Source organism: Dama dama, chromosome 21 (assembly GCF_033118175.1).
Source record: "Dama dama isolate Ldn47 chromosome 21, ASM3311817v1, whole genome shotgun sequence".
Taxonomy (NCBI): Eukaryota; Metazoa; Chordata; class Mammalia; order Artiodactyla; family Cervidae; genus Dama; species Dama dama.
Genome location: NC_083701.1, coordinates 78,568,587 through 78,593,495, shown reverse-complemented (window position 1 = coordinate 78,593,495; position 24,909 = coordinate 78,568,587). Strand labels below are relative to the sequence as shown.

The window sequence follows — 24,909 nt, the reverse complement described above, 5'->3', positions numbered from 1 at the left end:
AGGTCATACCTGAATGATCTAGTGGTTTTCCCTACTTTCTTCAGTTTAAGTCTGAATTTGGCAATAAGGAGTTCATGATCTGAGCCATAGTCAGCTCCTGGTCTTGTTTTTGCTGACCGTGTAGAGCTTCTCCATCTTTGGCTGCAAAGAATATAATCAATCTGATTTCAGTATTGACCGTGATGAGCCTTCTCTTGTGTTGTTGGAAGAGGGTGTTTGCTATGACCAGTGTGTTCTCTTGGTAAAACTTAGCCTTTGCCCTGCTTCATTCTGTACTTCAAGCCCAAATTTGCCTTCCTCCAGGTAGCTCTTGATTCCTAGTTTTGCATTCCAGTCCCCTATAATGAAAAGGACATCTTCTTTGGGTGTTAGTTCTAGAAGGTCTTGTAGGTCTTCATAGAACCGTTCAACTTCAGCTTCTTCAGCATTACTGGTCGGGACATAGACTTGGATTACTGTGATATTGAATGGTTTGCCTTGGAAACGAACAGAGATCATTTTGTCATTTTTGAGATTGCATTGAAGTACTGCATTTCATGTAAACTCCAGGAGTTGGTGATGGACAGGGAGGCCTGGTGTACTGCAGTTCATGAGGTTGCAAAGAGTTGGACACGACTAAGCGACTGAACTGAACTGAACTGCATTTCAGACTCTGGTTGACTATGAGGACTACTCCATTTCTTCTAAGGGATTCCAGCCCACAGTAGTAGGTATAATGGTCATCTGAGTTAAATTCACCCATTCCAGTCCATTTTAGGTCACTGACTCCTAAAATGTTGATGTTCACTCTTGCCATTTCCTGTTTGACCACTTCCAGTTTGCCTTGATTCATGGACCTAACATTCCAGGTTAAGCATCATTTAAAACCACCACAAAATCCAAGTGATTTGTCCTGACTTTTCCTTATTCAATGTTTATTGCAGATTAAAGCCACTCCCGTATGCTCAGCCAATGTCTGGTTAAAGGGACCCTTTACAGGATCACAAGCAGGGAATCAAGGAATTAGTGGCTTATTAGCACCCCTGAGGGGACAAAGCCTTGGTTGGCAGAAATCTCTTCTTGTGTTTCTATCTTGTATTTTCAGCTCATTTCCAGAACTCTACTAAACTCTTAGTACTTTACTAAACTATGCTTTCCACTTCCTGGGTTAGATTAAAAGTGAGATTTCTGCATTTCAAATATAGTCATGGCCAGGTATGTGTGCTACTAACTACACACAAGTCCCATCCAGACCTGAAAAATCAGCCCTTTCCACTACTTTTAAGAGAGGAAACTATTATCACTTATCCAGAAATAAAAAAATAATAACAATCATGAGGACTTCCCTGGTGGTCCAGCGGATGAGAATCCACCTACGGTGCAGGGGACTTGGGTTTGGTCTGGGAAGATTCCTCGTGCCACGGGGCTCCTAAGCCCATGAGCCACAACTACTGGGCCCATGCTACAACTCTGAAAGCCGGGGAGCCAAGTCTGGGCTTCACAAGAGAAGCCGCCACAACAGTGGGCCCACACGCCGCAGCTAGAGAGCGGCCTCCACCGGCAGGAGCTAGAGGAAAGCCTGCCAGCAGCGATTAATTAACCAATTACTTTAAAATTAAATGACCTTATAAGCAAATGTGAAAGATTAAAAAATGCCATCTGGAATTCTGTAATGTCGGCTCTGTCCCTGCCCCCCAAACAACAAGACGATCTTCACTACTGACAATACAAATCTGATCAAATAAATTTTCATTATTTGATCCCATCTTCTGAATATTATTCATGCTGATAATGAGAAAAGAAGATTAACAGTTCCTGGAAACTCCTTCTTGGGGAATCAGTGTCTTGTTCTTCTTGATACTTTTACTGAAAATAAGGAACATTTTAAGTGTTTCACCTTTGAAGCCAAATCCCAAACTGTAGATGAACTTGAGAGCTGTGATGCTAAAGTACTGCCCATGGATAGCATAGATACAACACTTCATCTCCTGCATGAGAGTTTGTTGCTCATCAATTATCCCCAAAAGTAAAAAAAAAAAAAATCAATGAGAGAAACATTGAAGTCAAACCTAGATCTCCATAGAGTAAAGACCAAAATAATAGCACCATACAGTTTTAAGATATGTTATCAGTCTTGCCTATGCAACTCCTACCACCAGCTACATTTCCTGGGTGTTTAATATGTACAAAGCACTGTTGCAAATATTTCACACAGATTAGCTTAATCCTCAGAGAATGCCCAAGATCCGCACTATGGTTCTACCTATTGACCATAAATGGGGAAACGGAGATTTGGAGAGACTGAATACCTGGCTTAACCAGCCATCCTGACTCCACATCCTGCACGATCGGAACATAACATTGCCTCCACAAGCAGAATGCTTCTGTCTAAAGTTCCCTGGGTGTTGTCCACAGTAACCTGCACAGAGTACGCGGGTGCGTGGCAGAAGCGTGGGCGGTGGGCCACACTCACCCTGGCGGGATTCCAGGACCACCCCGTGGGCGGTGGGCCACACTCACCTTGGCGGGATTCCAGGACCACCCTGTAGGCGGTGGCATGACGTTGCACCTTCCAATGGGCACACAGGCTGGTCGTCTGCACCGCGTCCGCCTGAAGGTCGGTCACACCCAGAAACACTGCCGAGAAACAGGAACACGGCTCGGTCAACCGCAGAAACGCCAGAGCCATCCCCAAGTCCAAAATCAACTTTGGTAAAATTCGAATTCAAGGTTCCACAGCCAGTGGTAGGAAACCCACCAAGTTACAACAAATCAGTACACAAAGGATAGCTATGTTACGACTTTAACAGAATGTGATATATGATAGGGTTTGCCTGTTTTCTGTAAACAAAAAAGAAAACATGTATCTGGAAAAAGCCAGTTGCGATGGATGGTGAAATTATGGGTGATTTTAAATCTTCCCTCTTCATTTATTTATGCTTTCAAAATATTCCTCAATTAATATATAATACTTTCATAACAAAAGTGTTAAATACAATATGTACTCATCAACCACTGAAAGAAAGTCATGCTTTAAACGAAACGGAAGATCAAACAGGACAAAATATAAATCACTCACACAGGAGCAGTTCACACATGCTGGCCTTCAAAACATGACTGAATGGGAACGAACAAATTTTTGAAAATGTAAAAAGGAAAGATTTAACACAGAAAAGAAAAAATGATTAAAAATACATGAATTCTTATTAATCTTAGAATGAACACAGTTACATATCAAAATTATTCACAGGGAGTTTATTTGAAGAAGCAGTAAAAGTACCGTTTCTCCAATTGAGGACTAAGGATTTAGTGTTTACCACTTAGATCCAAGCAGAAAAAGCAGAAAATTAATAATATTTACTTTTTATTATGACCTCTGCCTTCATCCACATCATTCTCTTGTACTTTCTCTTTCTTTCAGTCACTTCATAAAATTTAAAAATAGCTTAAAATTATTTTTCAAGATGATAAAAATAATCTGGACTAGTAACAATTTGCATCATGACATTGTTCCTTTTTGCTGATCCGCAAAGGAAGACCATTTTTCCTAAGTCAATGAAAAAACCCTCTCCCCCGACAAAAAAAGGAAACCAACAATGACTTATATACCTACACTAAATTTTAAAAATACCATGAATCAATTTATTTTCCATTTTACAGGGTTTTATTATGCTTGGGAGAAAAAGAGAAAGCAAGCCAATCTAATTTTTACCTTAAGGATAGATGATAAAACAATTCAATACTTTTGTTATTTTAAAATACTTTTGGAATACTCACCACATTTACTAAAGAAGAGAAGAGGGATGAAACGGAAGGAGGCGAGCAGAGAAACGAGGACAGAGACGAGAAAGAGGGAGGAGACAGAGCAAGAGAAGATCAGGGACAGAAGGACCTGCACGGACAGCAGGGAGACCTTGAGAGAAAAGGAGGATGAACTGGAGGGGAGGGGATGACGGTGGGAACGCACAGGGGACTCACAGGGTCTCTGAGGAAGGCCGTCGGGCGGCGATAATGGCACAACACACGGGGACACTGGAGGCTACTGCGGGCTTCCCTGGGGGCTCAGAGGGTAAAGAACTCGCCTGCAATGCAGGAGACCCGGGCTCGATCCCTGGGTTGGGAAGATCCCCTGGAGGAGCACATGGCAACCCACTGCAGTGTTCTGGCCTGAAGAATCCCATGGACAGAGGAGCCTGGAGGGCTACAGTCCATGGGGTCGCAAAGAGTCGGACACGACTGAAGTGACTAACACTTCCACCTCATAGTACCTACACTATCATTTCAATTGCCAAGTACAAGTTAAGGACCATAGGCCAAAGGCTTCCTAGCCCTGTTGAAGAGAGACACTATTTCTTTTCAGATTAAATGGATCACACATCTAGCTTTTTAATTTTAAAGATTTCCATAAAAATGAATTCAGGAAGCTTCCTCTAATGAAAGGGCAGAGAAGAGAATGACAGAGAATGAAATGGTTGGATGGCATCACCAACTTGATGGACTTGAGTTTGAGCAAGCTTCGGGAATTGGTGATAGACAGGGAGGCCTGGCGTGCTGCAATCCATGGGGTCACAAAGAGTCGGACATGACTGAGTGGCTGAACTGAACTGAGGCCCTATATAAAACACGAGAGGCCAGACAAAGGCGGCATGGGGTTTGGTCTAATATATGCCTCATCCTTATAAAATCCCTTTTGTTGGAATAATTTTTTGATTAGCAATGACAGTGAGAGATGACCCAAATTCACAAAGCACAATTACTACAATGATAAAAGTGATTATTTGTCGAATGCTTACCATAGAGTAGATCCTTTCTATATGTTATCTCTTTAGTCTTCCCAAACAGTCTATAAATAATTATTACTATTAATATTATATCTTCATTTTAGGGGTGAGAAAATGTGGGCTCAGAGAGGTGAGAGGTTATTTGCTCAAGGCCTTAGCTAATAAGAAGATTTATGGTTTATACTTCTGATTATACCATGACTAACATTCTCAAGTGTGGGCCGTGTGTTGTTGATAACACTTGGGGTAATTTCAGTCATCCGACAGCCAAACCATTTTTATTTTGATCATTTATGTATTACCTTTAATGTGTATTAAAGTGAAAGTGAAAGTTACTCAGTTGTGTCCAACTCTTTACGACCCCATGGAATATACGGTCCATAGAAATCTCCAGGCCAGAATACTGGAGTGGGTAGCCTTTCCCTCCTCCAGGGGATCTTCCCGACCCAGGAATCGAGCCCGGGTCTCCTGCATTGCAGGCAGATTCTTTCCCAGCTAAGCCACAAGGGAAGCCCACTGGAGTGGGTAGCCTTTCCCTCCTCCAGGGGATCTTCCCGACCCAGGAATCGAGCCCGGGTCTCCTGCATTGCAGGCGGATCCTTTACCAGCTGAGCCAGCAGGGAAGCAATGTGTATGAAAAAGACTGGTTTTCTGTTGAGAGTTATTATGTGGTTTTTGAAAGCATTTAAGTAAAAACAAAAAGAAACTGTAAGTTGATTTAAAGAAATATATTAAACAGATGGTGTGGAAGCATAAGAAACAGCAGGAATATGGCACATACGTGCCGGAGTTTGGAAAACACTGTATTATGCCATGGGTGTCTGTGAGTGATGTGTGCCAAGGAGAAGTCCCAGATGGTGTGCAGACAGCATGCAAACCCTTAAAAGACAGAGAAGGAAGTCTTTTGAGTGGTGCAAGTATCTTTAACGGATGGAGTGAGAGGGTGGAGAGGGGCAAAGGCTTTGACAAAAGGCAAATTTCCCCTGGCTCAGCTTGGACTGGCTTTGACTGCATCAGGTTATATGGGCTGGATGGAAAATTTCACCTAATTTGAAAAATACCAACAAAGACTTTCCAGAAGGAAATCCCATCCACCACCATCAAGTATGTTTGAACGCCAGCCTCTGACATTCTGCCTGCTGACTAGGACTCTGAACCACAGCTCTGAGTAGGGAGCACACCTTTCTTTCCATGAGGCACCATTCAGAAAGGGTCACGCTGGAGAAAAGAGACACGGACCGCCGAGCTGCCGCGGGGCTTAAGTTACAGAGAAAACAAAGCACAAAGCCACACATGGCAGTGGTCAGCCTTACGTGTTCTCACCACGCCGGTCAGAGCGTCGCTGAAGCCCGCAGCCTGGGAAGCGAATATCTTCACGTTGTAGTCCATTCCGCTGAGCAGGTTTGTGATGACGATGGTATTAATGTTAGCTCCCACGAACGTCTCCAGTGTCGGGCCAGCAACTGAAGGACAAAGAGTGTATTTCAGTTACGAGAGAATAGGGAAACTTCTGAACTAACTGCACTTATTCCGCTGTGCTTCAGACTGCCTAGGAGACACACATGGAGTGGGGCTTGGAACTCGCCCCGTTACACCCCAAGACCTACCCACCTCCCTGACTCCCAGGCTAGCGCTCTTCCAAGGCATCTAGTCCTTTTCTTAAATACAGCTCTTTCCCTAGAACTACCCAAAGAAACTGGTTCACCCCACCGTCCACCATGCACCATACTGTGAGGCCTTCACGTAGAGCCGCCAGGACGTCACGGGCTTTGGGGCACATGATAAGACAGAGGTCATGCTGAGTTACCCACCTCAGACACCCAGCTTCGTCCCCAGAGGGCATTCAGTTGCCCCAGCAGCCAATTTTATCACGGACACTACGCCACACCTTGCCACATAAGGGACAGCCATATATGCTGTCATTACGGGCTCCAAAGCTCCTCTTCTGCTGTTTAAGGTCAGACAGGACACTCTTCCTCCAAGGCCCTTGACCATCTGCTTCTTTGGGCTTTTACATTTTCACCTCTGTTTCAACCCAGTGGAATCGTTGATTGATCAGTAAAAATATTCTGTGCTATGTCCTATACAAATTGAGACTCGTAGTGCTTTTGAGGGCAGAAAGGTTTTTAATGACCCAAAGGATGATTTTTAAGTTTTCCTCAATCTGATGAGTTTTTCATCTTAACCTAGTTTTCAAAAAGCTATGACATGTGTCCCATGTCTTGTCAATGTATGGCAAAAACCACTATAATATTGTAAAGTAATTAGCCTCCAATTTAAATAAATAAATTAATATTTTTAAAAAAGCTATGACAAACCTACATACCATATTAAAAAGCAGAGACATCACTTTGCTGACAAAGGTCCATGTAGTCAAAGTTATGGTTTTCCCAGTAGTCATGTACTGATGTGAGAGGTGGGCCATAGAGAAGGCTGAGCACCGAAAAACTGATGCTTTCGAACAGAGGACAGGAGGAGAATGGGGTAACAGAGGACGAGATGGCTGGATGGCATCATCAACTCAATGGACATGAGTTTGAGCAAGCTCCAGGAGATAGTGAAGGACAGGGAAGCCTGGCATGCTGCGGTCCATGGGGTCACAAAGAGTCAGACACAACTTAGTGACTGAACAACAAATACCTTAACACAGTTTCCAGAATGAGGAGACTGAGAAGTTGGTAAATGGACTTTTTCTAACTAATCCAAGAAGTAAGAGATAGAAGAAGAATTAGAAATTGAAGAGTCTAAATGTTTAGAGCTTATAGATCCATCAAGCCATAGAAGCCTCTTATTGCTAAGGAGTCAACGTCTGCTTTGGCTGGCTCCTTGGCTGGGGTAGGGATAGGTCAATTGTAGACCAAGTATATATTCTGCTTATTAACATACCAGCTGTTTCTTAGGTGAGGTGGTAACTTCAACACATTTTTTTTTTTTTTTTCAAAAAAGGGAAGAGACTCTTCCCATTTCTTAAAACCAATGATGGAAAGTAAAAACAAAAATAGCCTATCTTTAAAGATTATATTTTTCAAAAGCATGACTTACCACTGACAGGTTTGTAGACAATCCTATAGCCCTTCACGGGGGCAGACGGGGGGTCCCACGTAATGCGCAATCTGTTATACCATTCTTCCGAGACCCGCAAGTTCTGGGGACCAGAGGGAGGCACTGTGCAGGAAGGAAAATGGAAAAAATGGTTTAAAGTGGTTCCCACCTTTACAACCTACCTTTCGGCGGACAGAGTCTAATGTATCTTCCCACAGGTTAAAAATACTTACAAGGGAAAATGCACTAAAGCAAGCAGAAAACTTAGAGAATCCATGGCAATGTTAAATATTACATAATAGAAAATAATTGCTCTTGTGGTAAAACACTTTTATCTGAAGTCAGCAGTTCACTCAATGAAATTCGGGCTGCTTTTTCTTCAGTCACTTTTAAGCAATGCTGAAGTGAGTAGTGTTTATGAAAACATTTCTGTCACACATCTCTCTGTTGCACTATCATATCCAGGATGATTAGATAACAGTAGTGATAGCAATTCTTAGAGGCAAGATTTTTCTTTTTTCTTTTGCCTCCATCTTCATATTAGGGGCTTCTCTGGTGGTTCAGACAGTAGAGAATCTGCCTGCAATACAGAAGACCCAGGTCCAATTCCTGGGTTGGGAAGATTCCCCTGGAGTAGGTAATGGCAACCCACTCCAGTATTCTTGCCTGGAGAATCCCATGGACAGAGGAGCCTGGCAGGCTACAGTCCTTGGGTCAGAAAGAGCCAGACATGACTGAGCGACTAATACTTTCACACTTTCATATTGCCTATATTCTGTGAAATTTTAATCATCATTCATCAATTTTTTATCAAAACAGGAAAGCTATTTGCATGAAGGATCTTTGTAAACTATTATGCATTAATGGATATTATCATTTTTACTCTGTTGTTGACAGAATTTAGTTGTGTTAACCACTGCTTAAAATAAGTGGACCATCCAAAATTATTTCAACCTTTGAAATAACTTTATTGTATAGATGGTATTTCCATAGTAATAGTCTTCAAAAGTTTTTGTTTGAATAAATATGTGTGTTCATCATGGAACTCTTTTATAAATTATGCGAATCAAACATTTAAACAAATTGTATACAGTTTTTAAAGGTTATTTTCCATTTACATTATGACAAAACGGTGGCTGTATTCCTCATGTTGTACAAAACATCCTTAAGCCTATTTTACACCCAAGTCTGTGCTGCAATGGGACCAAAAACAAAACAGGACAAACAAAACCCAGGATAATATGAGAGAGGATGGGAGTGCCCTGCCTGGGTGGTCAGAAAAGCCTGAGCAGGTGGCACTGAGCTGAGACCAAAATGACAAGGAGAAGTCAGAAATGCACACCTCTGGGAAAGGATATTCAGTCTGGCAGGAGTGGCTCGTGTCGATATTCTAAGGCCGAGCCAAGCTTTAGAAAGCCAGGGAAGGGCAGGGAAGGAGGGCTGGCTGGGGCCTAGAGGTCAGCGGGTCCAGGTCACCTTGGCCTGAAGGGCCCCTGCAAGGACCCTAGCGTTTATGCTGAGGACCGTGGGGAGCCACCAGGTGGCTTGAAACAGAGGGGAGACCTGAGACCGTGTGGATTTTCAAAAGCTTCTCCCTGCTGTGAGGAGAGCAGAGCATCTGGGAACAGGGCTGGAAGACGTGGGCATGCGCTCGCGTGAGCGGGTGTGACATGCTGGGCGAGCAGCGAGGTGAGGGACGTGCAGGGCCTGGAGGGCCTCTGAGAGACTCAGCAGCACTTGGGAGGAGTTAGATCTGGAGGAGGGAGATGCGGCTGTTTTTCAGGTCTTAGGTTTTACAGACGAGAAAACGGAACTCCAGAGCAGTGAAGCGATGTGCCCGAAGTCACACAGCTTGAACGTGTGAAGACAGAATCCGAGCAGATTTTCTCTCTCCAAATCCCCTTTGCTCTTCTTTGTCTCTTTTCTTTTTTATTGGAGGAGAGTTGCTTTACACTGCTGTGTCCATCTCTGCTGCATGGCGAAGTGAATCGGCCGTGTGCACACACATCCCCTTTCCCTGGATTTCCTCCCCATTTCGGTCGCCACAGAGCCTGGGCGGAGCTCCCGAGCTCTGGAGCAGGCGCTCATTACCTAAGCGTCTCACACATGGCAGTGTGTGCACATGACTCCCAGTCTCCCTGCTCATCCCACCCCTGCCTCCTCGCCCTGGTATCCGTGCGCTGGTTCTCTCAATGTCTGTGTCTCTATTTCTGCTTTTTAAATAAGATCATCTATACCATTTTCGGGGCTTCCCTGGTAGCTCAGATGGTAACGAATCCACCCACAATGCAGGGGACCCAGGTTAAGTCCCTCGGTCGTGAAGATTCCCCTGGAGAAGGGAATGGCTACCCACTCCAGGATTCTCACCTGGAGAATTCCACGGACAGAGGAGCCTAGCGGGCCACTGTCCATGGGGTGGCAAAGAGTAGGATACATGTGAGCGACTGACACTTTCAGACCATTTCCACCCCCTACCCTGCAGCTACTGGGTTGAATTACAGAGGACAGTGATTTCCACCTAACTAGTTAGCGAGCAAGCCCAGGGGGAAGCTTCACTCACAGGTTTTTCCAGGGGCAGAGACACTGACCCCTTCTCCGTCATCATAGATGGGCGTCACCGTGACCTTGTACTCAGTCTCAGAGAGCAGATTCTTCAGAAGGAGAGTGTTCTGGCTTCCAGGCACCATAATCTGAAGAGAAAAGCAAAGGATCATGGTCTTGGTCAGACTTGTGTTCCAGCTGGTCTACTAAAGAGGAGGACTTAAGGCACTTTGAGATAATCAGAAGCAGGGAGATGTGCTTGAGGGGGATGAGAGGAAGGCATCCATGCGAAAGCATTTCTCTCTGCAGCTCCCCTCAGAGCAGCCCTCAGCATCTAATCACTAAAGCAGAAGGCTTAAGTGTGAAGCTCTTGAATGCTCAGTAACAGCCTTCTCTCAACATCTTTTCAGCATTTGTAAAGCAGCCAGAAGAAAAAACGATCCTCTCTTTGGAAAGCAGGTGTTTATGGCTTAGGAGTGTTCCTTCTATAACACAGCCTCCACAGCACATTTGATTCTACTTAAATATCCTCTTGAAAAGTCAGCCTTCCACTCCTCCCTGTTCAGAGATCATCTAATCCCAGTATTTCAGGGTGGATGCTAGCCAAGAACACCACAACCACACATTAAATCCCAGATTTCCAAGTCGAAAGATATTTACCAGTGACACTAAAAAAGGTTGCAGTTTCTTTTACTTCTGAAAGGAGATGTCTTCCTCAATCTGAAATCACCATTCCTCTGACTCTAAAGGCTGCAAAAACTAAAACACAGCAGTGGGGTGGACACCACCCACACATTAGTGCAACGTTCCATGTGGCGAATCCTGCCATCCCTAAAAGAATATAAGGACCAGAAAAGCCACATGTTCTTAATACTAAGGCCACAAAACTTTCTCCACAGGCTTCAGCAATTAGATGCTGGCACATTTCTGGGCCATTTAAAAGACTTCATCATGGCTGGAAAAAAATGCTAGGATGTAAGAACTGACCCAAACAAGTTTAAGGGAGTCACAAGACTGGGACAGCTGGAGATGGTTTTGGACTCAAGAGCTGGGTAAAATGCCAGCAGGCAAAGGGCGGCTGTCTACTTCTGGATGAGGGAAGGAACCTATAAATCATGAAATAAGCCCTAGAAAGCCTCGAGCTGAACTCAGAAGCAGCTGTTGCTAAGATATTGCAAAGCTCTAAAAGCAGCCGGGGTTGGGGGGTTAATATAAAAAGAGGAAGTCTGCATTAGGTGATTTATACTAAAGCAATATGATTTTGCTCCTCATATGGAATGACACTGATTATCCAGGATGGTACCCATGCAGTCCCAGGAGGGAGATTTTACACAAGGGGCTCAAGGAGCTGGAAAACCCTGCGTTAAGACGTTAAAAAAGAATCGCGGTTGTCCTGTCTAGTCTTACCCATCCATGTAGCTTCCTTTTGGGCATTTCTTTTCAATATAACCCTCTGGAGCCCAGAGCCTGGGCTTTGATTCCAAGCTGCCTGCCTATCTAACCACCCATGCTGATGTTCCTTATATAAGGTCACCTCTCAAACTGAGCACATGGACTCGGGACCAATCAGATTTAGCCTGCAGGGTACCGGAAGCAGTGGGACCGTCCTGCAGGGCTCGTTTACCCTGCCAGGGCCCGGTTTCTGTGGTTTATAACAATAGTGCTCACTTGGCTGGCTGTTGTTATCTGCCAAGCACTGCTCTAAGTATCTGAATGCAGTAACTCACTTGCTCTTCACTACAGAAGTTTGAGGTAAGAAGTATCATTACTCTCATTTTATAGATGAGGAAACTGAGAGTTATATAGCTATTGGGTAAAAAAAAAGCCATGGGTGTCCCAGGTGGCTCAGTGGTAAAGAATCTGCCTGCAATGCAGGAGATGCAAGTTCCATCCCTGGGTCGGGAAGACCCCTGGAGAAGGCAACCCACTCCAGTATTCTTGCTTGGAGAATCCCATGGACAGAGGAGCCTGGTGGGCCACAGTCCATAGTGCTGCAAAGAACTGGACACAACTGAGCAACTGAACACCCACACACAAAAACGCCATATTGAAATCCTGAATATCTGGTCTGAGCCTTTTTTTAACCACTGCCCTCTGTTCCACCTGACTGTACTATGAAAACCTCTTTATCCTCGTGATACCCATTCCCAAGAATAAGACATAAATATTCTCTTGGGTATGCAAAGTTCCTTCTACTTAACCTCTGCTTGTTTGCACAAAGCAAGGTAAAGATGAGCACCCACTCAGAAGATCTAAATAGACATTTCTCCAAAAATGACATATGGATGGCCAAGAAGCACATAAAAAGATGCTCAACATCCCTAATTATTAGAGAAATGCAAATCAAAATGACAATTAGGTAACAACTCACACTACCGGTCAGAATGGACATCATCATAAAATCTATAAACAATAAATGCTGGAGAGGGTGCAGGGCAAAGGGAACGCTTCTGCACTGTCGATGGGAATGTAAATTTGTGCAGTAGCTACGGAGAACAGTCTGGAGTTTCCCTAACAAACTAAAATAGAACTACCATATGACCCAGCAATCCTACTCCTGAGCATACACCCGGAGCAAACCACAACTTGAAAAGACACATGGATCCCAGTGTTCACTGCAGCACTATTTACAACAGCCAGGACGTGGAAGCGACCTAATGTCCACGGACAGAGGAATGGGTAAAGAAGATACGGTACATATATGTGAAGGAATATTACTCAGTCATAAAAATAACACCATTTGCAACATTATGGATGGACCTAGAGATTATCTATCATACTGAGTGAAGCAAGTCAGACAGAGAAAGACAAATATCATATGATATCACTCATATGTGGAATCTAATTTTTAAAAATGATATATATTACCTTATTTACAAACCATAAAGGCTCACAGATTTTGAAAACAAACTTACAGTTACCAAAAGGGAAACATGGAGGGGGGGGATAAATTAGGAACTTGAGATTAATATACACACACTACTCTATATAAAATAGGTAACCAGAGTCCCTACCGCACAGCCCAGGGAGCCTCACTTAATATTCTGTAATAATCTATGTGGGAAAAGAATCTGAAAAGGAATGAATATACGCCCACGTGTAACCAAATCGCTTTGCTGTAACTGAAACTAACGCCGCCCTGTAAATCGACTACACTCCAGGAGAACTTTTTTAGAGAGATGGGCACCCATTAAAAACAGATGCTACATACATAGCAGATGATGGTTTTGTTCATGAAACAATTCTATAAAAGATACTCATGGTTAAATGGGATGCAAATCTAACCAGTAAACGTCACATTTTTAGTTTTTCAAATATGCTACTCCGTATCTAGCTCCATCATTGCTCAAAGCTCGTCAGAACTGCTCATCATCCAGCAAGCGGTTTCCACAGTAGACAGAGGATCCCCATGCCTCATTTTGCCGCTGTCTTAGAAAGTTCTGTCTCTATAAAGTGATTCTCATGCTTTCTATGGTGAAGGATTAGGTGGGGTTGGTGCTGTTGTTTTAATCCCAATCCCTGAAAATCAGTATTCTTATAAAATATAATAAAACAAAATTGCTAGAACATATGATCATATCCTTGAACATTCCAGCAATGTCAAATAGCTATAAATGTTTCTAAAAGCTTAATGTTAATATCAAGCTTATCTTGTAGGAGGCTGACCTACATTCTGACTATCCTGCTATAGAATTAAACTTAAAATTCAACTTAAAATTCAGTACACAGTTTTAGATTTTTCATGTAGGATCCAGAAAAGTCTGGAATCTTGGCCAGCCTTTCACAAATAAAGATGTGAGACCTCCCACCGCTGACAACAAAGGTCAGGGCAAGGTCATTGCCACGGCTCCATTTCTGAGCAGAGCTGAAAGTCAATCTCTATGAAATATTTGACAGGGAGCTTTACTTTCTAAGGGTTTAAAAGCTTTTTATTGGGAATATTTGGTAGATTTGATTATGCTTAGAAAATATAGAAATATTTCACTTAACCTCAATTGTAAATTTAATTCCCCTTGTTTTATATATATTAAAGCTTGAATTTGGTTTATGATATATCTATACTATTCTTCAACTTCAGTACGTTATCTTGTCATTTCCTTGCATAAATTTAATAAGGTTTTATAGTGAAAGAAAGTTTGGAAAGGTGGTAAGAGGCATTTCTCTTACCCGGACACATTTCCTTTCCCACATTTATAATATGTTTAAGCCGTCTGTCTTCCCCGGTCAGCCTCATTATTTTCAGACATTCATTTGGCTGAACTCACCTGATGTGAACAGTCTCACAGACGCAGAGAACAGACCTGTGGTTGTCAGGGGGCGAGGGCTGAGGGAGGGGTCGAGCCGAGGCTGGAGTTAGTGGACATCAGCTGTTAGATAAGGGATGGATAAACCAGGTCCGGCTGCACAGCGCAAGGGTGAGAAACCATATGGAAAACAGCGTGTGTGTGTGCACGTGTGTGTGTGCATATGCGCATGTGTGCTTGTGTGTGCATATGCGCATGTGTGCTTGTGTGTGCGCATGAGTGTGCGTGTGTGCACGCGTGTGTGCTTGTGCGTGTGCACGCGTGCGTGTGTGCGTGCGCGCATGTGAGCGCGTGTATGTGTGCGTGTGTGTGCGCACGCGCGTGTGTGTATGCGCGCACGTGTGTGTGACTGAATCACTCTGCGGCAGAGCAAAAACTAATATAACACTGTAAATCGATTATACTTTAAAAAATAAAAAAAAAAGAAAATATTTAAGATATTCATTTGGTGTGTGGGAACTATTAATAATATAGTTCGAGTGTCTGACTTACCTTTGTTTTATAATCTAAATGCACACACTTTCTGTTTCCAATAATAATATATTACATTTATATAGCAGTAATGTTTTATAAAACACAGATATAAATTCTCAACTACTACCCAGTAGAGTCCCAGAAAATATGTCTGTAAATTAAGAGTGCACAAATTCTATTTCATTGGAATTCACCAAAGGGGCTTGATAGTTAAAAAATTCTAAAATACTTTCTTTTGCATAGCAAACATACTTCTGCATAGTAAATAATTACCATCAAATTTTATCAATATTTTTCATTTTTATTACAGATTTGTTTAACTGGGGCACATATGTGTTGAAGACTTTTGATCTTTTATTCCTTCATCTAGGTGTCCAAGTGTTTCAAAATAAACAGTGTGAAATGAAAGAAACTAGCAAAGGGAAAATTATCTAGAGACAATCCAAAGTAAATATTATTATTATTTTACCTTGTATGGCTTACAAGTGCATGCATGAGATTAAACTGTAACTCATTCCAAATTAGTGGGAATATTTCGCAAGAAGCTTAATGTGTTTCTTGGAAAGAGTAGAAACAAAAAGCAAAAAACAAAAGTCTCACTTTGGGAAGTTTTTATGGGTTTCATTTTAGGAACTAGATTAAAATATGAGGACAATAACAGGAAAAAATGAAACATCCAAATTATATCTTTAGTTACCATGGTTAAGCACAATTTTAACTTTTTGGTATGTTCCAATTGTTGATCATTTGAAATCTATAATCTGAGTGAATTTATAATTCAACCTGTTTTATTCAAGTGTCCATTAACTTTCCAAAATTGCTCCCAGACCAACTCCATGGACCTTCTGGTTATTCACAGTGGACGTGGTTATTGCCCACTGTGTTATCACTGTGTATTATGGCAATTCATCCATCAGCCTGAAATTAAGTACTTTCCTGAGAGAATCTTGAGCTCAAACAATTGTTTATGTATCATAAAAATACAAATAATTTTCCATCAAAGGCTTTATAAGTGAGGAAGAGAAAGAAAGGATAATAATGTTACTCATTGTTGTAAGACAGGCTCAAAGATATAGTGTACAACACAGGGAATGTAGCCAATATTTTGTACTAACTAAATGAAAAGTAACCTATAAAAATTATATGATTTTTTAAATTTTAAAAATGAAAACACTTCATTTCTTAGTTTAAAAAGAGGGTACCCAGGTTTTCAACAGAGAAAAAAAAATTGAAATAAAACAAAGAAAACACACAAAAATCTAAATCCCTCAGGAAGACACTCACGATTAAGAATACATTAGAAACGACTATAAATCTGCTCAAGCAGAGTCAATGTCAGGGAAAAATACAATTCATTGTTAATGGAGGGCATTTTATTAGGAACACTTCAAGTACGTAAAGAAGACCTTTGAGTTATGTTTTGCTGAACCTTTTAATCAGATTCCCAACATCAAAAATTATATATGTGTATATATATGTGTTTATATATTAAAAGTTTATATATCAGAAGTATACACACACTCACACACACACATGCACAGAGACAACTGTATAATGGACTATTTATGACCCAATTTTTGTGCTCTAACAAGCTGTCAAGGCAACAGAAGCAAAGAGGTAAAGAAGGTTCAGATGCTTTATCTATTTAAAACAGGTTACAGAGATGGAGCCAGTTTCAGAGATAGAAAAGTCATCAAGTTTGGGTCAAACAGAAAGATTAGTTTCCAGAGAGATGAAGAAATGAGCGTAAAGCGTGCATTCTCAGCGCGTTGGCCTGGTTAGTCAGGGGACGCAAGCGGCTCATCAGCTGCGTGATACACACCGTTCCCAGCACTTCCTCCGCTGGGTCCCCTTGAGCAGTCAGGTAGGTCACCCTGAACTGCTGCACGCTGCTGTCTGAAATGTCCCATGCTACCCGCAGGCTAGAAGTGGTCTCATCATCTACCACCAGGTTTCTGATTCCGGTGCGGAAAACTGGAACAGACACAACCACGGATTTAAAGAACTTTTCATCCATCCTACTCCAAAATGAGCCACAGAGGTGATCTTTGGACATGGCAACAAGCATCAGTAAATACATCTCCATTATGCAGACCCAGGTGAAGCAAGAACTGCTCAGCTTCAGTGGTTAATGGGGGAGCTGGACACCGACTGATCGCAAATAAAAATGGGTTTAAAAGATGCTTTCAAGGTGAGTCCGTGGACCCCTCAAAACCACCAGCGCTTTGTGTCCACTGGTGTAGGGGACGGGGGAGCAGCTCTTAGGCCAGGAAACGCGAAGGGGAGCCCCGAGTGGGGCACGATGGTGAGAACTCATGTCAGCCTGACCCGGAGAAGCAGGGCCAGGAGCCCACGTGGCCGAGCTCCGTGTTCAAGGCAGCACCGACACACACAGCCCGTTGCCTGCTCATCTCTTTCTATTACTGGATTTCTTAAACGATGTTGGCCGCAGCATGTCCCCAACCAGGACTCAGACCCACAGCCCTGCCCTGGGAGACAGGGTCTTCAGTGCTGGAGCTCCAGGAGCGTTCCCTGGCCGTTCCTCCTATTAACACTCGTCACTCGAAGCACACCTCTCCCACCGCGGCGGCCTCGATCCGCGCAGGTCGCGGGGACGCTACCCTTCCTCAGGGTCTCTCCGCCTCCATCTGCGCTCAGCCCGCGGGGATGCTACCCTTCCTCAGGGTCTCTCCGCCTTCATCTGCACTCAACCCGCGGGGACGCTACCCTTCCTCTGGGGTCTCTCCGCCTCCATCTGCGCTCAGCCCGCGGGGATGCTACCCTTCCTCAGGGTCTCTCCGCCTTCATCTGCACTCAACCCGCGGGGATGCTACCCTTCCTCTGGGGTCTCTCCGCCTCCATCTGCGCTCAGCCCGCGGGGATGCTACCCTTCCTCCGGGATCTCTCCGCCTCCATCTGCGCTCAGCCCGCGGGGATGCTACCCTTCCTCAGGGTCTCTCCGCCTTCATCTGCACTCAACCCGCGGGGACGCTACCCTTCCTCTGGGGTCTCTCCGCCTCCATCTGCGCTCAGCCCGCGGGGATGCTACCCTTCCTCTGGGGTCTATCCGCCTCTATCTGCGCTCAGCCCGCGTGGACGCTACCTTCCTCCCTAATTTCTCTGCCTCCATCTGCGCTCAGCCCGCGTGGACTCTACCCTTCCTCAGGGTCTCTCCGCCTCCATCTGCGCTCAGCCCGCGTGGACTCTACCCTTCCTCAGGGTCTCTCCGCCTCCATCTGCGCTCAGCCCGCGTGGACTCTACCCTTCCTCAGGGTCTCTCCGCCTCCATCTGCGCTCAGCCCGCGTGGACTCTACCCTTCCTCAGGGTCTCTCCGCCTCCATCTGCGCTCAGCCCGCGTGGACTCTACCCTTCCTCTGGGGTCTCTCCGCCTCCATCTGCGCTCAGCCCGCGTGGACTCTACCCTTCCTCTGGGGTCTCTCCGCCTCCATCTGCGCTCAGCCCGCGGGGATGCTACCCTTCCTCAGGGTTTCTCCGCCTCCATCTGCGCTCAGCCCGCGTGGACTCTACCCTTCCTCAGGGTCTCTCCGCCTCCATCTGCGCTCAGCCCGCGTGGACTCTACCCTTCCTCAGGGTCTCTCCGCCTCCATCTGCGCTCAGCCCGCGTGGACTCTACCCTTCCTCCGGGATCTCTCCGCCTCCATCTGCGCTCAGCCCGCGTGGACTCTACCCTTCCTCTGGGGTCTCTCCGCCTCCATCTGCGCTCAGCCCGCGGGGATGCTACCCTTCCTCTGGGGTCTATCCGCCTCTATCTGCGCTCAGCCCGCGTGGACGCTACCTTCCTCCCTAATTTCTCTGCCTCCATCTGCGCTCAGCCCGCGTGGACTCTACCCTTCCTCAGGGTCTCTCCGCCTCCATCTGCGCTCAGCCCGCGTGGACTCTACCCTTCCTCCGGGATCTCTCCGCCTCCATCTGCGCTCAGCCCGCGTGGACTCTACCCTTCCTCAGGGTCTCTCCGCCTCCATCTGCGCTCAGCCCGCGTGGACTCTACCCTTCCTCTGGGGTCTCTCCGCCTCCATCTGCGCTCAGCCCGCGGGGACGCTACCCTTCCTCGGGGTCTCTCCGCCTCCATCTGCGCTCAGCCCGCGGGGACGCTACCCTTCCTCAGGGTCTCTCCGCCTCCATCTGCGCTCAGCCCGCGGGGACGCTACCCTTCCTCTGGGGTCTCTCCGCCTCCATCTGCGCTCAGCCCGCGGGGACGCTACCCTTCCTCAGGGTCTCTCCGCCTCCATCTGCGCTCAGCCCGCGGGGACGCTACCCTTCCTCTGGGGTCTATCCGCCTCTATCTGCGCTCAGCCCGCGTGGACGCTACCTTCCTCCCCAATTTCTCTGCCTCCATCTGCGCTCAGCCCGCGTGGACTCTACCCTTCCTCAGGGTCTCTCCGCCTCCATCTGCGCTCTCTGTTCCGCTTCCTCTCGTCTCCCACAGCGACGGCTCTCATTTGTCCCATCTCCTCTTCTCCCTCTCGTACTAACTCCCTTCCAAACTCTCCACCTCCACTGACTCCTCTCTTCACGCATTTACTGCATTCAGCCATCACTGAACTTCTCCTGTATGTTAGACGGTGTCAGGCCTCTAGACACAAATGCTTAACTCGACAGAAACAGTGACCTGTCACAGCGTGGGCAGAGGAAGGACCTTCCTGGGCAAAACTGGGGGAGGGGAGGGGGTGTGGGTACAGAGCGCAACGTCTCCCCTTCAGGAGGAGGAGCTCTAGACAGCAGGAGGATATGGGGAAGCCTGAAAGGCACTGCTATGGTTGAAGCCAGGAAGAGACACGGGGTCTGACCAGGAAGCATTCGGGATGTTATGGGAGAGATCAGGGCATATGCAGAAGGGCTCAGTAAAAAGATGAACTGAAGAATGAATCAATCAGTGAACGGATGAATTAGTGAATGATAATGGAGGTCCACTGAAAGGTTTTAAGTCAGGAAATAAATGTCATCAGACTTGTATCTAGCTGACTCTGACAGCCAGGCGGGTGCTGTATGGTAACGGAGGGGAAGTTATTGAGAGAGGAAATAACTTATGGAAACCCGTACACCAGCCAGGTCTCAGCCACCCTCGGAAATGCACAGACGCCGTGATGTGAACAATTCCCAACAGACGGCAGCAGGAGAAGCCACTGAGCTCAAAAGCAGAGGAGACTGCTGGGGCTGCTCACGCTAACATCCTCTAAACGATTAGATGGAAAGCCAAGAAGAAGATGGGAAACAGAGAGAGCGCCACAGGGACAAAGATGAGCAGACTCAGGACCGATGGGCACTCAGGGATAAGAGGAGGTGGCGAGTTCTAAGAGGACTGAAATTCGAACCTGCACGCCCCGTCCCTAACAACAATATGCATCAGAGAAAACTGGGACAGCACAGCTTCTGCTGAGAACAGACTCTGCTCACGGGGACACGGGCTTCCATTTGCTCTTACCTGATGTCACAGGCCTGGTAGGTGCTTCTTCAGTCGTAGGGGGTTCTGTCCAAAAACTGTCAACTAAAAAAGTATTCATGACTTTAAAATTCTCTAATGATGATAACTCTGTGCATTTGTGTATAGCATTTTAGAGTTTTCAAAGAAAAGGCAGAGAAGGAAACTAAAACCCAAAGAAGTTAGTTTCTAATCACAGATACCTGCCATCATATTGAATTACATCTATAAGAGTGTGAAGTCCTCTTTGAAATGGGGCATAATCATGGTGATTAAAGGAAATTAAACAGTTCTAAGGGCCTGCCAAGCAGGACCAGCAAGGCAGACAATACGAAGTGCATATGCTATTTCTGTATCCACACTGGGCAACCAGAGGATAGAAGAGCTATTTGCTCAGATTCCCTCTTTGAGGTCAACATGCTCAGCCAGCAGCTTCTAGAAGACTGGCTCAGACCTCTGGGACTTGCCTTCCCTGAGACTGCAGACTCTATCAGGGGATGGCCTACTCCAATGACATGGGGTACAAAGACCTGGCCCTTTGAATCAACCTGGGGCCACTCAGAAGGGCCATGCCAGATCCAGAATGTCAAACAGAATTCACGGAGAGCTCAGTTTTAGCTTTTCCCTATTCTCTATCCTTTCATCCTTATTTCCTTACAGATGTATCTCCCAACTACACTCTTCAACAAACCTTCTGGATGCAATTTTCTATTTCAGAATCTGGTTCCAGGGAACCCAAGCAAAGACAATTTAATGTGTGGTTAATACCTCATATTTAAAAAATGAAGGGATGAATGAATCAGCAAGCGAATTTTGTAATAGATTTTTGGAACCAAGATCAACTTGGGATTTTCCAGAAACTCTTGGACACTTTTGCCCTACATTTATCTGATTTGCTCATTTATTCAGTTATAAATTATTTCATCCATCCATCCATCCATCCATTTATTCTTCCATCCATTCACCCATTCCTCCATTCAACAAATATTAATTGCACAGTTAAAATATGCCAAGAATTGTGTTAGGTGTTGGGGATATAACAGTGAACAATACAGATATGGCCCCTGCCTTCAGATGATGATAGACCAAGAGTCTAAGGTGCTCTGCACATTGATTTCATTAAAGGTGAAGATGTATGAAGAATTCTAGGGACAAAGTTTCTGTAGCCAGGAATAAGGCTGACGGGCAGGGAACCCGGAAGGGTGAAAAGGGCGTCAGAATAAATGGTGGGAGCTTGTGAAATCCACCTTGGCCCGACGGAGACTTACGTGTGGTCCCGACAGCCGTCACCACCTCACTCTCACTTCCATCATCCAATAGAGCCAGCAGGGAGACTTCATACTCAGTGCCAGGCTCCAGGCCGTCAATAACATACGAGTCTTGGTCTTCCTGTAGGACAACCTGAAAAGTATTTGGTCCTTAGTAACTAGGTTTATTTGAATAACAGAAGAGAAAGTTAAGAAAAAAATAATAAAAAGCAAAGATGCTATCCTGAGTGCAAGCAAAAAATAACTAAGCATAAGGAACTCCAGGGTCACTGAGTTCAACTTTAAAGTCAAACCAGAGACTTTTTTCCTTTCAATTCTCTCAGCAAAGGAATGATTAACATTGCAAAAGCAGCAATTTAGAAGTTTTATTAAATGTCATTTATGAAAAATCAAAGCTACTGGAAATATATAACATATATAACTAAAGACCTAACAAAAATGCATTTTGATCTTAGAAAAATCATATGATTTGACATTTATAAAACTCCAGGTCATGCAAAGTATAGAGTCCTTCTGGATTCTCAATGTACTGTAATACAAAAACCAACTCAAATGTCAGCAGTGGGCATTCGCTTCCAAATAAAATTGTTGCTATTTAGTCGCTAAGTCATGTCCGACTCTTTGCGACCCCATGGACTGTAGCCCACCAGGCTCCTCGGTCCATGGGATTTCCCAGAAAAGAGTACTGGAGGGGGTTGCCATTTCCTTCTCTGAGGGATATTCCTGACCCAGGGATCGACCCCGTGTTTCCTGCACTGCAGGCGGATTCTTTATCGCTGAGCCGCCAGGGAATCCAGCTAAAACGCCCTGGAGTACTTTTCGACCTCAGACCACTCACTTCTTCGGTCCTGCCCCCGTAGACTGGGATCCACATCAGCTTGTGCTGCCCTTCATCCGCCGAGAGCGGGTGCCAGCTCACCCTGAAACTGTCTGTTGTCACCTCATCAATTTCCAAGTACTGCTGGGCCGGAACGTCCTCTGTAAGCCAAGGAGGGAGATTCTGTTAGGGAACTGAGAAGGTAAGAGGCCCGTAACTCAAGCAGCTCGCCGGGGGCCCCAGGTAGAGAAGGCTCTGGCAAATCCCGCGTTTCAGGAAAGCACACAGAAGTGGGGAAAGCAGAGCCAATCAGTCAGTGTGGGCTCGGGTTTCTGTCTCCAGTCTTCACCCACAGTGTAAGTTAGGGAGACCAGGGACACAGCAGACTTTTACAGCTCTCCAGTACTTTCCAGAACTCTTGGAGTCTCTATTTGGCTCTTTTCATTAATTATAAAAAAATAAGAGTGCCATATTCATTATTTTACAAAGATACTGTTTTCCAAGTATTTTGAAGAAATTAATAAAATGATGCCTCAGAAGCCTGAGAAATGACACTTCTAGCTTTATTGCTTCTTATGCCTGAATCACTCTTTAGTAATAAGTTAAATCCTAGCGAAGAACAATCATCCTTTTAATTTTGTACATATGGCTGCCATCAAACTGAAATATCATTTATCAGACATCCACTATTACACTGTTTACACGCTTCTGGGATATACAACAAAGACTGTAACATCTAATTACACCCAAAGTGAATTGTAACTCATTGATTTTTACTATTTGAAATCAGAGGTTTTAAAACTCTTTGACAGGATATCAAGAGAATTCCAACTAGAGTTAGCCTTTGGGAGATTTTGCCAAATCACTGAACTTTTTTCTGTGAACATTATTTCTCAATCCCCCTTATTTCTCATCTCTCTCCAAATTACCTTCTCACTAAATTTGTTTCCAAGTGCAATTAATAAGTCCAGAAAGCAAACAACAGAATTTTTCCACCAAGAGGCATAAAAAAATATGTTACATTTATTGAACAACTACAGGGTATATACAGAAAAGAAAAACAGTGCATTCATGCTTTATTTTTTATTTTAGTATTTTAAATATGCCATATTGTTGTATGACTATTGCCAAGCAGCATGAAAATACCTAATTGGCTATAGATTGAGGCATTAGGTTAAATGGAATGTAACTGTCATTTTTGTAGGTAGGCCAAAAACTGTTGAAGAGCTGTAATTTCAGAAGTTCAATTAATATACACATATATCAGTGGAAGAAATGTGAAAACTTTATGTCGCTAGAACAAAAGAAACTGTGAGATTAGGAAGAAAACAGTGCACTTTTATTTAGCAAAGACCTTTTAGAACTTAGGTGGTTCTATCACTCTTTGCTTTGAGAGAAAATAATTAACCAGTAGGCATTCTACTCAGCTAATATCACTCATTGGGTAATAATAGTATAAAATAAACAAAAATTAAAATGCAATCTCTTGGGACTTCCCTCATGGCCCAGTAGCTGAGACTCTGCGCTCTGCACACAGGGGGCCAGGATTCAATCTCCGGTCAGGGACCTAGACCCCACAGGCCGCAACTAAGGCTGCACATGCCGCAACTGAGGATCCCTCATGCCGCAACCAAGATCTGATGCAGCCAATAAATAAATATCTAAAATGCAATCTCTTCAAAATCACCCTTGAAGAAGCTCTCCAGCTTCTGGCTTCCACACAGTTACTCCTGGAGACTTTTCGAACCATAGTAAGACTGACCTGTGGTAAAAATTCCCGTCAGAGGTTCTGACTGCCCCTCGTCATAGATGGAGAAAATGGCAACAGTGTATTCGGTGACGGGTGTCAAGCCCTTCAGAGGGAACGTAGTAACAGGATCGACTTCAACCTGCAAGAGAGAGATGTCATAACAGCTCCATCAGACACATTCCAGTCTGCTGGCCGCTTGGGTGAGAGCAGAGCTATGATTACAGCAAAGGAGACGCCGAATTAGAAGCCACACAGAAAAGAAGATAAGAAAGAGGCATCTGTCGACGTGTGCGACTGAGTCAACACTGCAGGTCAACTATACTTCAATTAAAAACAGAGAGAGAGTGGATTTACATATTCACATTTCTAATCTCATATCCTTAAATAAAATCAGTTCGGTTCGGTTCAGTTCAGTTGCTCAGTCGTGTCCGACTCTTTGCGACCCCATGGACTGCAGCACGCCAGGCCTCCCTGTCCATCGCCAACTCCCTGAGTTTACTCAGACTCATGTC

At 44.7% G+C, this 24,909-nt stretch overlaps 1 protein-coding gene across 6 annotated transcripts in view; it reads right to left on the bottom strand.

Annotated features, from left to right (window-relative positions):
* The window catches only part of COL14A1 (collagen type XIV alpha 1 chain), a 224,796-nt gene that overhangs the window by 112,684 nt on the left and 87,203 nt on the right, over nucleotides 1-24,909 (bottom strand). For all 6 annotated transcript variants that reach the window (XM_061123880.1, XM_061123879.1, XM_061123883.1 and 3 more), the window contains exons 15-23: nucleotides 24,410-24,536; nucleotides 22,669-22,808; nucleotides 21,831-21,963; nucleotides 20,566-20,628; nucleotides 16,944-17,095; nucleotides 10,363-10,492; nucleotides 7,803-7,925; nucleotides 6,074-6,223; nucleotides 2,500-2,616 (exon numbers count right to left, since the gene is read on the bottom strand). In XM_061123880.1, the coding sequence (XP_060979863.1) occupies nucleotides 2,500-2,616; nucleotides 6,074-6,223; nucleotides 7,803-7,925; nucleotides 10,363-10,492; nucleotides 16,944-17,095; nucleotides 20,566-20,628; nucleotides 21,831-21,963; nucleotides 22,669-22,808; nucleotides 24,410-24,536 (1,135 nt within the window). The remainder of the gene's footprint in view (nucleotides 1-2,499; nucleotides 2,617-6,073; nucleotides 6,224-7,802; nucleotides 7,926-10,362; nucleotides 10,493-16,943; nucleotides 17,096-20,565; nucleotides 20,629-21,830; nucleotides 21,964-22,668; nucleotides 22,809-24,409; nucleotides 24,537-24,909) is intronic.